Here is a 12,885-nt window from a genome sequence, read left to right as displayed (position 1 = left end):
CCGGATGGCTTTATACTAAAGTCACCACGTTCATGGAGTTTCAGCTCACAGAAGTCACAGTGAGGATGAACAAGTGTGACTAGTATAGACAATGCAAATTCCTTAAGGAACTTAGGCTAGGAGCCAGAGGGAAGAAATGGGCTAATTTCATGGGGAAGCATTTTTCTTTTTCTTTTTCTTTTTTTTTTTTTTGAGACAGAGTCTCGCTCTGTCGCCTAGGCTGGAGTGCAGTGGCCAGATCTCAGCTCACTGCAAGCTCCGCCTCCCGGTTTTACGCCATTCTCCTGCCTCAGCCTCCCGAGTAGCTGGGACTACAGGTGCCCGCCACCTCGCCAGGCTAGCTTTTTGTATTTTTTTAGTAGAGACGGGGTTTCACCGTGTTAGCCAGGATGGTCTCTATCTCCTGACCTCGTGATCTGCCCGTCTTGGCCTCCCAAAGTGCTGGGATTACAGGCTTGAGCCACCGCGCCCGGACAGCATTTTTCTTTATTTTTTTCCTTTTCATTTTACAGCCAGGAAAAAAGGGGGTAATCATTACTCAAAGTTGAAATTCTGACATATCTAATATATTTAGTCCTCCAGCAAATTCAAGAATTTTTCAGAGCAAAATGAAAGCTGAAGCATGAAAAACAAGAGCTCAGATTCAGAAGGAAGGCCTATTTGAAAAAGCACAGATAAAAAAAAAAAAAAAAAAGAAAAAAAGAAAAAGCACAGCTTTGCTAGGGGCTGGGGGTGGTGGAGGATAGTATCAGCAGAAATTAAACAAGTGTAAAAATGGTTTTTATGGTCACTTAAATTTCTCCAAATTTTTGTAAAGCTACTTAATGAAGACTCACAAAAATAAAAAATTTCCTCTTCTCTTGCCTTCAATTTTGCACCAGAAGCAGGACATTTGTATTCAGTTAAGGGGCCTTTGGTTGCAGAGAGTGGTTTCTGGCCAGGGCTCCTCAGCTACCCATCCTCTGCACACTGCACATGCATTCCCTGTGGCTAAGGAGAGAAGGGCCTCTTTTCTCCCTGCTGGGGAAGTGGATGCCGTAGTGACTGCATAGCAGCCCAGCCATCATTTTTACTGGAATTATAGGATGATGAAGTCACGAGATCAAGCAATTAAGGAATCTTCTCTGATAGCATCCCTCCCCAGCTGAAAACCTTTCAATGGTTTTCTATAAATTTTCAGAATTCCGCCCATGTTCCACAGGTCTTTTTTCCCACCTGGTTCTGCCTGCTGCTCAAGCTGGAACCTGTGCCAGTCTCTCCCTTGACTTCCTCAAGCTCTTCCCCTTTCAACGTCAGGCACATGCTGTGCTACCTGCTGGCAGGATCTGCTTCTGCTTCTTCCTGCTCTTCCTTCAAGACCCTATTTAACTGTCTCCCTCTTAGGGAAGACTTGTTTGACCACCCATTCTATACAAGGGACCATGACTGTAAAAGAAGATTATAGGGAGACTCTATTTTTCCCTCCTAGTGTGTTATCACTATGTGGAAATACACATTTACTTGTGGGACTCTTCACTTAATGTCTGTCTATGCCATTAGAATGAAAGCCCCACGAGGGCAGGAGCCTTGACTATTAGTTTAAGGCCACTGTATCCCCTGTGTCCAACAATCTCTGGCATTTGGTTCATGCTCAATAAATATTTTTTGAATAAATGAATGAATAAATTGCAAATTTTGGCTCCTACTTACTGACTCCTGATGTTTTAGAGAATTTATTTATAAAAGTAGCCACTAATGAAAGTCTAGGTAGCTTTCATTTGAAAGCAAACATTTTTAACATTTTGGATGTTTATATATTGTTTTTGTATGGCTATGGAGGTAGGAGCTGACTACTAGATATTCTACACACTTGCAGTTATCACTAATTAGGGAAAGCAAAATGAGTTATTGGAAACACTTGAAATGTATGATCCATTAAATTGGCAATTAAAATGATTTAAATATGTAAACGCTAAGGCATACTGATGGCACTGACATTTAGTTATGATCTTACAAAGCAAGCCTCATTTCTCTTTTACAAAATTGCAGATTTTGTTACACTTTTATGAATTTAGTAGAGTTAGAATTACAAGAAATGTGAGGAAGGTAATGGTTCGGTTTTATAGCCTCTTCATTTGTTTCTTACCACCTGATTTTCCAGAGTGAGGGAAAGGAAAGGGCAGAATGTCTTGAATGTGAAATGAAATTTTAGCATACTATGTCCATTGGATTAAAACAAAACAAAACAAAAGACTACGAGTAAGATACACACGCATGCATGTGTGTACACATACACATACAGAGAAAAATCTGTCAATATTAAAAAACATACACAGTTTGTCTGTTCTAAGGCAGAAAATGCCCATTCACTTCATTTACAGTAAAAGATTTACAGGAGTATAACCCTCTTTTTTTTTTTTTTTCAAAAAAAAGGCAATATTCTCCTGCATCCAAGGCACAGTGTATAAAGAAGCTCGTATTATCCCCAAAAATGGGATTACTATTGGTATGGTCTATACCTTAGGTTGCTTTTCCATAGTGAGCCTGGCCTGTTCAAGGCCCTCTTCCTGGTATTGGAACCCTGACATGTTTATGGGGCTTTTCTCTTGACACAGTCACAGTGGCTGGCATCAGCTGAGCTAACTAGACCTATGCAGTATATTGATTTAAAAATGTGCGAATTATAAGTTGAGAAGGAAACTTTATATTTTGAAAATTCTCTTGCAAAAAAAAGTATATTTAAAATTTTACCATTATTATTCATTTTTGTCAGAGTGAATGATTTATATGAACCTTGTCATTCTTTTTTTGTTTATCTAAAGAATGGCTCATCACTTCTCCACCCAAGAGTCCCCTTTGGAAGGGTGAAAGAGGCAGCGTTCAGGAAGATTTCTGGATGGACCCGGGGAAATTTAACATACCCTTCAAGACATTCATTCACTCATTCATCAATATTTTTTTAGCACCTGAGTGCCAGGCAGTGTTACACACACATTTATGATATATTGATGGACAAAGACCCTGCCTTTGGGGAATTTACATTTGAAGTGCAAGGGAACTAGACAATAAATCACACACACACACACACACACACACACACACACACACACACACACGTGATTTATGTAATACATTTAAATCAAAGGAAAAAGACAGTAGATCAGAGAAAGGAGGATTAAATGTGTTGCGCTGGGGTTGGGTTGGGAAGAAGGCAGATGGAGATTTTAAGTGGGTTGTTCTGAAAGACAGAGTATCACTGTTGGAAGTACTGTGGTTGTCTTTAGGCCCCGTTTCTGTTTGAGGTGAGCTGTTAGGACCTGGTGTGAACATTCTGGCATCTAGATAATGCAGGGCACATCCTAGCTTGCATGCTTCCTAGCCAGAGATTGAAGCAGTTACAACTACCTGCCATCTCTAGAGTCAGATGATTTGGGTCTGAACTGGATTCTACCACTTATTGGCTCAATAAGTACTCACTATCACCATTGTCTCCTCAAATAACATTAGCTGACATGGATGGCGAAAGGGGCTATGGCACATTCCAGGACATAGTGGAATATATTTCTAATAATATAAAATGACAGCATTTGTGTTAACCAATCACAATAATGTTTGTGAAAGATGATCTTCTTGGCACTGGGAAATTGCTTCATGGTCATATAAGAACCTCTATTTACTCCACTGATTCCTTAGAGCTATGAGTCAATAACAAGTGTATGAGACAGTGGACATATCAGAAATAGCCTTGGACAGAGACTAAGGAAACCTACTTTAATTCTTGGCTCTACTGCTAATTCTCTATGTGCTTCTAGCAGATCTCCTCACCTCTTGGGGCCTCAGCTTCCTTACTGTGAAATTGAGGGGCGGAATTCATTCTGGTTTCTAATATTTCATAGTTTTGTGATTTTTTTTCATGCAGTGAATTGCAAATAAAACTGAGTTGAAAAGAATGATTAGAAAAAAGGAGATTTTTGTGTTTTATGTTTTCCATTAAAAATAGACCTCTGTGAAAGTTGAACAAAATATTCTTATGTAATCAATCCTACAATGAAACAAGCAAAGGAAGAAAAGCTTTGCTGTTATAAACCAAAACTGATGTTCGAATTGGAATGAGGTTGGGGAAGCACAGGCACCTCTGAATTATATTAAGATATTTCAAAGTCCTTCACTTACCTGTCCACACTCATTACAGTCATGATGGCACTACAGGCAAATTGGTTACAAGTATCCAGGGATGTGATGATGGTGCAGAGAGGACCCCCAAACACCCACTCTCCCCCTCGGGCCCACTGGTGAATAAGAAAAGGCATTCCAATGATGTGGACCAAATCAGCCACAGCCAGGTTGCAGATATAGATGTCAGGGACTGTTTTTTTCCTGGACCTGAAAGAGATAGAGGAAACTGAGAATTGACATTGAATGTATACAGACTATTCAATATATACTACCTGATACAAATTTTTAATTGCCATAATGCATTTTAAATGTTAAAGGAAAACCTACACAAATGCATAGAGGAAATGCCTAGTCTTGTGTATATGTAAGCATTTTGAACTATTTATTTGATAACTTACTGTGGTGGTTTAAAAATATGTCCACAAAATCTTTGATATTCCTTTCAATAGGTGTAGCCTAATTCCCTCTCTCTCTTTTTTTTTTTTTAATTCCCTCTCTTCGAGTGTTGACCTTATTAACTTGCTTCTAACAATGAGAATATGGCAGAAGTCACAGTGTGTGACTTTGAAATTGGGTCACAAAGCTATTGTAGGGTTTTCTCTTTGCTCTCTATTGGATTGCTCTCCCTGGTGGAAGCCTGCTGCCATCTTGTGAGGATACTCAAGCAACACTATGGAGAGGTCCATGTGGAGAGGAGCTGAAGCTCCAGTCAACAACCAGGCAGCACTAGCTTTCCAGGTATGGGAATGAGCTACCTTGGAAGTAGATCCTCCAGCTGCAGCCAAGCCTTCAGATGACTGTAACCCTGGAAGACAGCTTGATGGCAACTTTATGACAGATCATGAGCCAGAACCAACCAGCTAAGCTGCTCCTGAATCCATGACCACTGGACACACATGAGACAGTAAACGTTTATTGTTTCAATCCGGTATGTTTGGGGTAATTTTTTATGCAGCAACAAGTTATACCAACTTTAAATACACTCAGACAAAAGATTTAGTCTTTACTCATTCCTAGTATTTAAAACAGCTGAAGACTGAAAATAAATGATTTCTGTTGTCTAATGCTTTTTCTTTTTTCCTGTTGCAGCTTAGGCCATTGTTAAGATTTCAGCAATGACTTAGAAATATTCCAGTAAAATCTAACAAATAGCCAAGACTATTAATAAAGACCCTGAGATCCAGGCAGAGAGAGTCATCTGAAAAGAGGGAGCTGGTAGATCGCACTGAGAATGATGTCATGTCTCCTGTGGGGAGCCGGGGGTGGGAGAAGTGAATTCAATGCTATCTAGAAGTGGCCTTCTCATCAGCAGGTGAAATACATTTCTGAGAGCAGAAATTTAAAATTCAATTGGTTCCTATTTCAAGGAGATGGCACATTCAATAATAAACAGATATCATCTTTATCTGGGAGATGCTGTTCATTAATTCAACAAACATTTTGTTGAGCTCCAATTACATGGCAGGCAAAGTATTGTGCTCTAAGGCTGTAAAGCTAAATCATGTATTAACCCTGTCATCAAGGAGCTTATAGTCTAGACATGCATAAATAAATGATCACATTACAATTAGATGAGAGAAAACTAGAGACAAGTACAAGGACAAGAAGCACAAAGAAGGGGCCCTCTCCTTTTTCTTGGGCACAGTCAAGACAGGTTTCTTGGCAGATGTGGACAAGTAAGAATTTAAAGAACATATAAGAACCAGTCCTAAGATTATGCCACAATTGCTAGTTTTCTCCTATTTCAGGGCTAGTGCTCTGCTGTTTGGAAGCTCGTGTGTGTCTTTATTATTGATTGGCTACAACTTCTATAGCCTGTGAACTTCATTTCTCAGCTGTCAGATTCTCATGTGAAACATCAGATTGGGTGAGGCCGTCTCTTCTCCAGGCCTTGGCAGCACCCACTATGTGGGGCAGTTACTGCCATGAAGTCCTCATTCAGCAACCATACGGTATGCATTGTTGCTGCCACTAAAAAAACAGGTTGGCTCCTTGCCCTCAGGAACTTAGTGCCTCACACCAGAATGACCAAGAGGGAGAGGAGACATGAAGAAAAGATCACATCAAACAAAAGACCAGCTAGCTGACTGTCCTTGGTCTCTCATCCTCTGTCCTCTCCAGGCCATTAGAGTGGGAAATGGAGAGGGGACAGGGAAGAGGGACAGATATTAGCAGTCAGATAGAAAGAGCTCCAAACTAAAAAAAAAAAAAAAAAGACAAAAAAATCATAAATCTTAGTCTATAAATAGATGCTATTTGCATGTGAATTGGGATATAAACCATAAGCAGTTGCTTAGGTCTCAATTGCAGCAATTAGATCCATGGCCCTTGTTTTTCTCTAGAGGGGTACCCATCATTTACTGATAATGAATTATGGTAATTATATTGTGGGGACAGTGCAGGCCATTAACTGGCAATTAAAAAGAATTAAATAAAAGTGTGTCTCGATGATATTCTGTATAGTACAAAGAGAATTCTGAAGCAATTGATAAATTTATCTGAACATAAGTTACTAGGGCAATATAAATAACACATTATATTTATTATTGTCTTCTTTACTGAAAGCAACAGCATCAAAATTAAAAACAAATAGAAATTGCAAAATTTCTAACTATATAAATTATATCCCATTTTAGGTCTAATTTATCTTCAGATTTCCTGATGTCAGACTTCATGAGATTTATGTTTCTTATGATGTAAACATTTAAAATAAAAAACAAAGACTTGTGATAATTTTGGCTAACATGTGTTCCATATGGTTAAAGTGGTCATATCTAATGCTCATTAATTTGAGGAATAGCAAAATAAATTACGGTATTCTACACTACCACACTCAGTAGGATATGGCTGTTATAAGTCATAGTTTGAAAGAATATTTAATCAGATTGGAAAAAAAAGAAAGAATACTCGTGTATAGCATGACTCTAAATTCATTTAAACATTTGTTAAAAAAACTTGCAGGAACAATATGTCAAGTAATCATAGTGATCATCTATTTGGTAGTAGTATGACTGATTTTTTTACTTTACTGTTTGCATTTTCCGACAATTTTTCAAAATTTCTATTAAAACCATGCTTACCTTTTGCAATCAGAAATAACAACATATGATACGGATTCAGTAAAACTAACAAAACACAACACTACGCATGTAGGCTGCTGTGCTTGTCATTCACTAGCCTGTCCTCAGGCCCCTTTGCCAACTGGCTGCTGATTAGGTTTGGCCAATCAGAAGCACTGGTGGGAACTGGAGAGTAAGGAGGAGAGGAGAAGCCAGAATGTAGCCCTCACTCCATGATCCAAGATACCAGTGGCAGCCCAGACTGCGGAGGGCTGTAAAACCTCTTTCTCCCTTTCTCCCTCCAGCTTGGGGCAGGGAGAGGAAGGTGGTGCTGGGGTGAGGGATGGGGTAGGGTGTAGAACTGGCTTCCTGCCCTTGTTAATCTCTGGGTTGCCTCACCATCCTGTCTGTCATTTAACTCTAGTTGAATCAAATTGCTATCATGAGCCAATGCCAATGGATTAGTAGTCATTTCCTGAAGCACTTTGCTGAGAAGAATTCTGAGTCCTCACACAGGACAGACCTATACAAGACAGATGCTACACAGGACAGACCTGTGTGATTAGAGATGACTGCTAAGGGTGAGAGAGTTTACAGTAGAGTCACATATTTGCCAACCCTTCCCTAGAGAGATAGAGTGATATAGTGGAAAGATAACCTAATTGGGAATTTTATTTTCATTTCTATGCCCTCACTCATTGTACCGTTAGGCAAGCCACTCAACTTCTTTAGATTCCCAAGCCGGCTTAGCATATTGGCCAACTGGACTACAGATCTGAACAAATGTGGTTGCATGGTACTCTGGCATCTAAAACATATCTGTGCAGTCAAGGATATGGGTCAATTCCAACAAAAGTCTGTGTATGGCTGACACTTGGAATGGTAGAGGGCTGGGTCAGAGGGAGCTGTTAGTTATTATTTAATCTGGGTCAGGAAAAAAGAGACCTGTGTTCTAAAACGTTTCCCATCCCTGTCAGCAACTGGAATTCTGCCATTAGACAGTATTCCTCTAGGTTAATACATTGTCCATCTTGTAACCTCTGTTTCATGATTTCATGACTTAGTATTAATTAGTTGACCTGACAGGGAGATGAAGGCAGGAAGTGACAAAATGGGAACTCTTTATTTTTGGAGGATAGGGCACCTTTTATAGAGACTCTGCCCACTTGAAGGGAATCTATCAGTAAACAGAAGGAAGATGTGTTTAGAAGGTGGATGTGGGGGTCTGATTAAAAAAAAGTCAGTCCCTTTATTGAAGTACAGGTGATTCCCAGGGCCTGCTGTGCCTGTGGAGAATAGTTGAGTAATGGGGTTGAGTTCATTAATTGGTCTCCTGGGAACACAAGAGGAAAATATTATAATTGGCTCAATTTTCTGCCTACCTTTTCTAAACTGGCTTCTTTTGACCTGCTACAAATTTAATGTACAACAGACTAGTGATGATCTGGCCTCATTATTTTAAAGTCACCCTCCTAATACACAAGTTGCTTCTTGCTTTTAAAAAAAGGCACACGGAACATCTTATTCTTGAAGCTCCATCTTCCTTAAACATATTTATTTTATATATGTTTCTAGTCTTCATTTGGCAAAGTCAGAAATTGGTTCATTGCTTGCTTATGACTCTTAGTTCTATTGATGAACACTGCTTTTGATACAATTACTACCATAAAAGGAAAAGTCATTAAATCTTGTTTAAATGTTATTTATTTCTCATTATTGTTACTGTAGTCTTAATATTTTATTTAATTCACCTGTCTGTTCAGAAAGTAACAAAAGATCATGGCAAAGCAGGATGAAAACATTAATACAAATTGCCTTAAAATATTTAGAGAGCAATTTGCAAAAAGTTGATACATTCCTAGCCAACTAACTAACTAAATAAATAAATGTGAGTTGCTTTCAAATGACTTTTGAAAGATTAATAAATTTTTGGTGAGCAATTTGCAAGGAAAAGTGTTAAAATCTTAGCAAAAAATTAAAACTGTTGTTTTAATTAAAAGTTGTTACTGATACTTTTTGAAAGATTAAAGTATTTATTTTAAAAGTTCCATTAGCATTTCCTTATCTAATGTATATTCTCACTTTATGTATAAAATGATAATATGAAGAAATGATAGATTTTTCACAATAATGCAAACAAATTGGTCCATAAAATGGCTCAAGTGTTTTTTTTCCCTGGTTAAATGACGGTTGACTTTATGTTGAAAATCTGTTTCCATAAATCATAGCTCAGAATTTACTTTTAGGAGAGTTCACATTGCACATGTCTTCTTTTTTTCAACTTTGTCTCTGCATAAGTAGATGAGATTAAGCTGTTATCTATTGGTGTAAATTGAGGGGTCCAAGAAATTTCTCTGGCTCCAAACATCTCTTCAACAGCTTGTCACAAGGCCTGGAATCCCACACTGCAAAGGTTTTGCATCATCCCGAGGGCTCCTCTTGCTCTCAATTAAGCCTGTGAGGATTCTTTTATCTTTATGGCAAATCCAACGACTGTCTCTATAATTTTGATGACCTCTTTGGTTTCATTAGCCGTGGAGGAAATAGCCTAGAATTTGGAATAAGATCTGAGTTCAATTGCCAGGATTGCTACTTACTAGCTCTGTCATGCTGGACCAGTTATTTACTCACCTGTGAAAATGCAAACATTTCAGAAGGGCTAAGACCTAATAAGGACTTGGTTTTTCAATGGTGGTACCAAGGCTTTTGAGTGTAGGACACACTATATGTATCTGTAGAAGAGCAGGGCAGAAATACTGGAGGCCATGAGGGAGAGATGGAAGGAGAACTGGGCAGGTCCAACAGGCAAACGGGGGGAGCTAGAAATATTCTCAAGTATCTGGCTATTAACTCTCTACTCAGCACTATTGCCTCTTTGAGGCTCCCTAAGAATATTTGATTACTTCCATTTTCTCTCCTGGAACTCATCTGAGCCATCTTTTTTCCCCCGCAATTGATTGTTTTCATTGTCTTTCTTGTATTATTTTTCAAATTATTCCATGAGTTTAAATCTCATCTTCTCCACTAGAATATGAACTTTTTAAACAGATGGTTTTTTTTTTTTTTTTTTTTTTTTGGTATTTTCCTAAACCCTAGGGCAATGCAGGGCACGCAATAGGTATTTACTAACATATGTTGAACTGACATTCTTCTAGTACTTAAATAAAAGTTTAAAATGCTTGATATTCACAAATGGCTTTACAGGACACAATAAGGAATGCCTGAATTTATTAAGAGTAGAATCCCTATGTACTAAATAAATCTTCAGCTGTGACTGGTATAAAAAATACCATTGATCCTCTACTTCTAACTGCAGAGATAGCGAAAATGAAAGTTTGAGAGAGGGCTGGCTGATGAGACGCCACCCGGGGAAGTGACAAGTTATGAGTCTTCTCAGGGGTGATGAGCATCATCCGCATGACCATCCTGAGGGCTCCCCTTGCTCTCAATTAAGACTGTGAGGATTCTTTTATCTTTATGGCAAATCCAACAACTGTCTCTATAATTTTGATGACCTCTTTGGTTTCATTAGCTGTGGAGGAAATAGCCCAGAATTTGGAATAAGATCTGAGTTCAATTGCCAGGATTGCTACTTACTAGCTCTGTCATGCTGGACCAGTTATTTACTCATCTGAGCCTCTTTTCTTAAATATATAGTACTGTATATATGATAGTACTGCTACATATATAGTACTATATAATGTACTATATATAATGTACTATATATAGTGTATATATATACTATATATATGTACTATATAATGCTATATAGTACTGGTATAATAATAGTACTGCTGTGCTTTTTAGTGTAGTATGTTCCACAAAAGTTTTTTGTGGTTATGTGTTAATATGATGCTGAAAACACCTATTAGGTAGTACAGATTGGGCATCCCTAACTTGGAAATCCAAAATCTGAAATGCTCTAAAATCTGAAAGTTTTGAGGAATAACATGACCCTACAAGTGGAACATTCCACACCTGACCTCATGTGATGGGTTGCAGTCAAAATGCTGCTGCACAACACACAGCATTTCCAAGGGAAAAATGACCCTCCAAGCCCCCTTCAGCTGCTGTTGTTTCGCAGCTGGTGCAGGTGTTCTGGTGATGTTACTGGGCTGCTTAGTTGCCCTGAACACATTATTTTTCACTGTATTAGTGGTATTAATGGTCTTTTTTTACTGCTAAGTACTGTTGTGTGAATAAGTTTAAGAAAGTGATTGTTCATTGGTTGGATGTAAATCTCGAGTCAGGAATGATGGTGATGCCAGACAACCACAGATGTCCACACGGGTGGCTGAGAGAGTGATGACTTTACTATCTGGTGGTTTGGTTTACAGAAATTTGTCTCACGCATAAAATTATTTAAATTATTACATAAAGTTACTTTCAGGCTTTGTGTATAAGGTGTAAATGAGACATAATGAATTTTGTGTTTACACTTGGTCCCTTCTCCAGGATATCTCATTATGCATATACAAACAGTGCAAAATCCAGAAAAATCTGAAATCTGAACCACTTCTGGTCCCAAGCATTTTGGATAAGGGATACTAAACCTACAGTCTAGAATATCTTTTATAACATATGAATATGCACAAACATTTTTAAAATGGCAATTTTAAGTATAATCAGAAACTAGGAAAAAAAAGTTAACATCCTATAGTTATTAAAACTAGCAAAACTTACATGTGAAAAATCAAGATAGCAAATATACCAAGTAGTTATAGGGCTTGTGTGCACTAATTCTGAATCCATTTTGTCAAGTCCCTAGAAAACAAATAATCAGTTCTTATTCTCCAGGTAAAACTTTAGTCTCTACTTGAGAGGAGGGAATTACCTGAATTAGGTGAGATACGTGGTGCCCAGGCAGGAGGTACTGGGGGGCAGATATTTCTCAGTTTCGTCTATATAGGCTGGTCTACACAAAAGGGAACAGCCCACTGCCTATGACTTCCTGCATCTTCTGGTGATCAGATAAAGTTTCTCTTTTGCCCAAGTGAGTAAAAGAATCTCTTTCACCTGCCTAAACAGGTCAGCTTTTTAGGATAATTCTTATTGCTGGAAAATAAAATGTTGCATTGCAGTTTCAAATCTTACCTGGACCTTACCCTTAGAGATTGTGAGTTAGTGGGTCTGGGGTGAAACTGCGTATCAGGAGTTTTTAAAGCTCCCCAGGTGATTCTAATACGCAGCTAAGACTGAGAGTCATTGCCCTAAAAATTCACTGACCCAGCAGTAAGCATTGGCCTAGGTCTTAGCATGCTGAGATTTGCAACTGAGATGTTACCCAATGCATGATGAAATTATCTGTAGAATATTCATTAATTATCTTAAGCAAATATTTAAGAAATTGCATTTCATTAAGCAAAATGCTACAGGGGAAAGGATTCATTTAGGGACCTTTGACTGTAGTTTCCTAAAGTACGGAAGGAAAAAAAAAGGAGCCCTTACCTTATTATAGTGAATACAATGAGGATGTTGCCAACCAGCCCTGTTGAACAGATAATCCCAATCATGGAAGGGAGGATGACTGTATCTACAACACTGGCAGTTTGATAAGCAAACTCTTTATTCCAGGATTTGTTTGAAAGTTCGGCAGAGGTGTTCCAACAAGATGAGTGAAATGGATTCATTGTTCATGGACTTCCAGGGATTAAAGCTGTGAAGTAATAGG

The 12,885-nt window shown here is 38.4% G+C and overlaps 1 protein-coding gene across 2 annotated transcripts in view; it reads right to left on the bottom strand.

Annotated features, from left to right (window-relative positions):
* The window catches only part of MCHR2 (melanin concentrating hormone receptor 2), a 54,807-nt gene that overhangs the window by 18,486 nt on the left and 23,436 nt on the right, over positions 1 to 12,885 (bottom strand). For both annotated transcript variants that reach the window (XM_023205821.1, XM_023205820.2), the window contains exons 2-3: positions 12,663 to 12,870; positions 4,153 to 4,362 (exon numbers count right to left, since the gene is read on the bottom strand). In XM_023205821.1, coding sequence (XP_023061589.1) covers positions 4,153 to 4,362; positions 12,663 to 12,844 — 392 coding nt within the window. In that variant the 5' untranslated portion in view covers positions 12,845 to 12,870. The remainder of the gene's footprint in view (positions 1 to 4,152; positions 4,363 to 12,662; positions 12,871 to 12,885) is intronic.

Source organism: Piliocolobus tephrosceles, chromosome 5, assembly GCF_002776525.5.
Source record: "Piliocolobus tephrosceles isolate RC106 chromosome 5, ASM277652v3, whole genome shotgun sequence".
Lineage (NCBI taxonomy): Eukaryota > Metazoa > Chordata > Mammalia > Primates > Cercopithecidae > Piliocolobus > Piliocolobus tephrosceles.
This window is presented reverse-complemented; position numbering and strand designations above follow the sequence as displayed.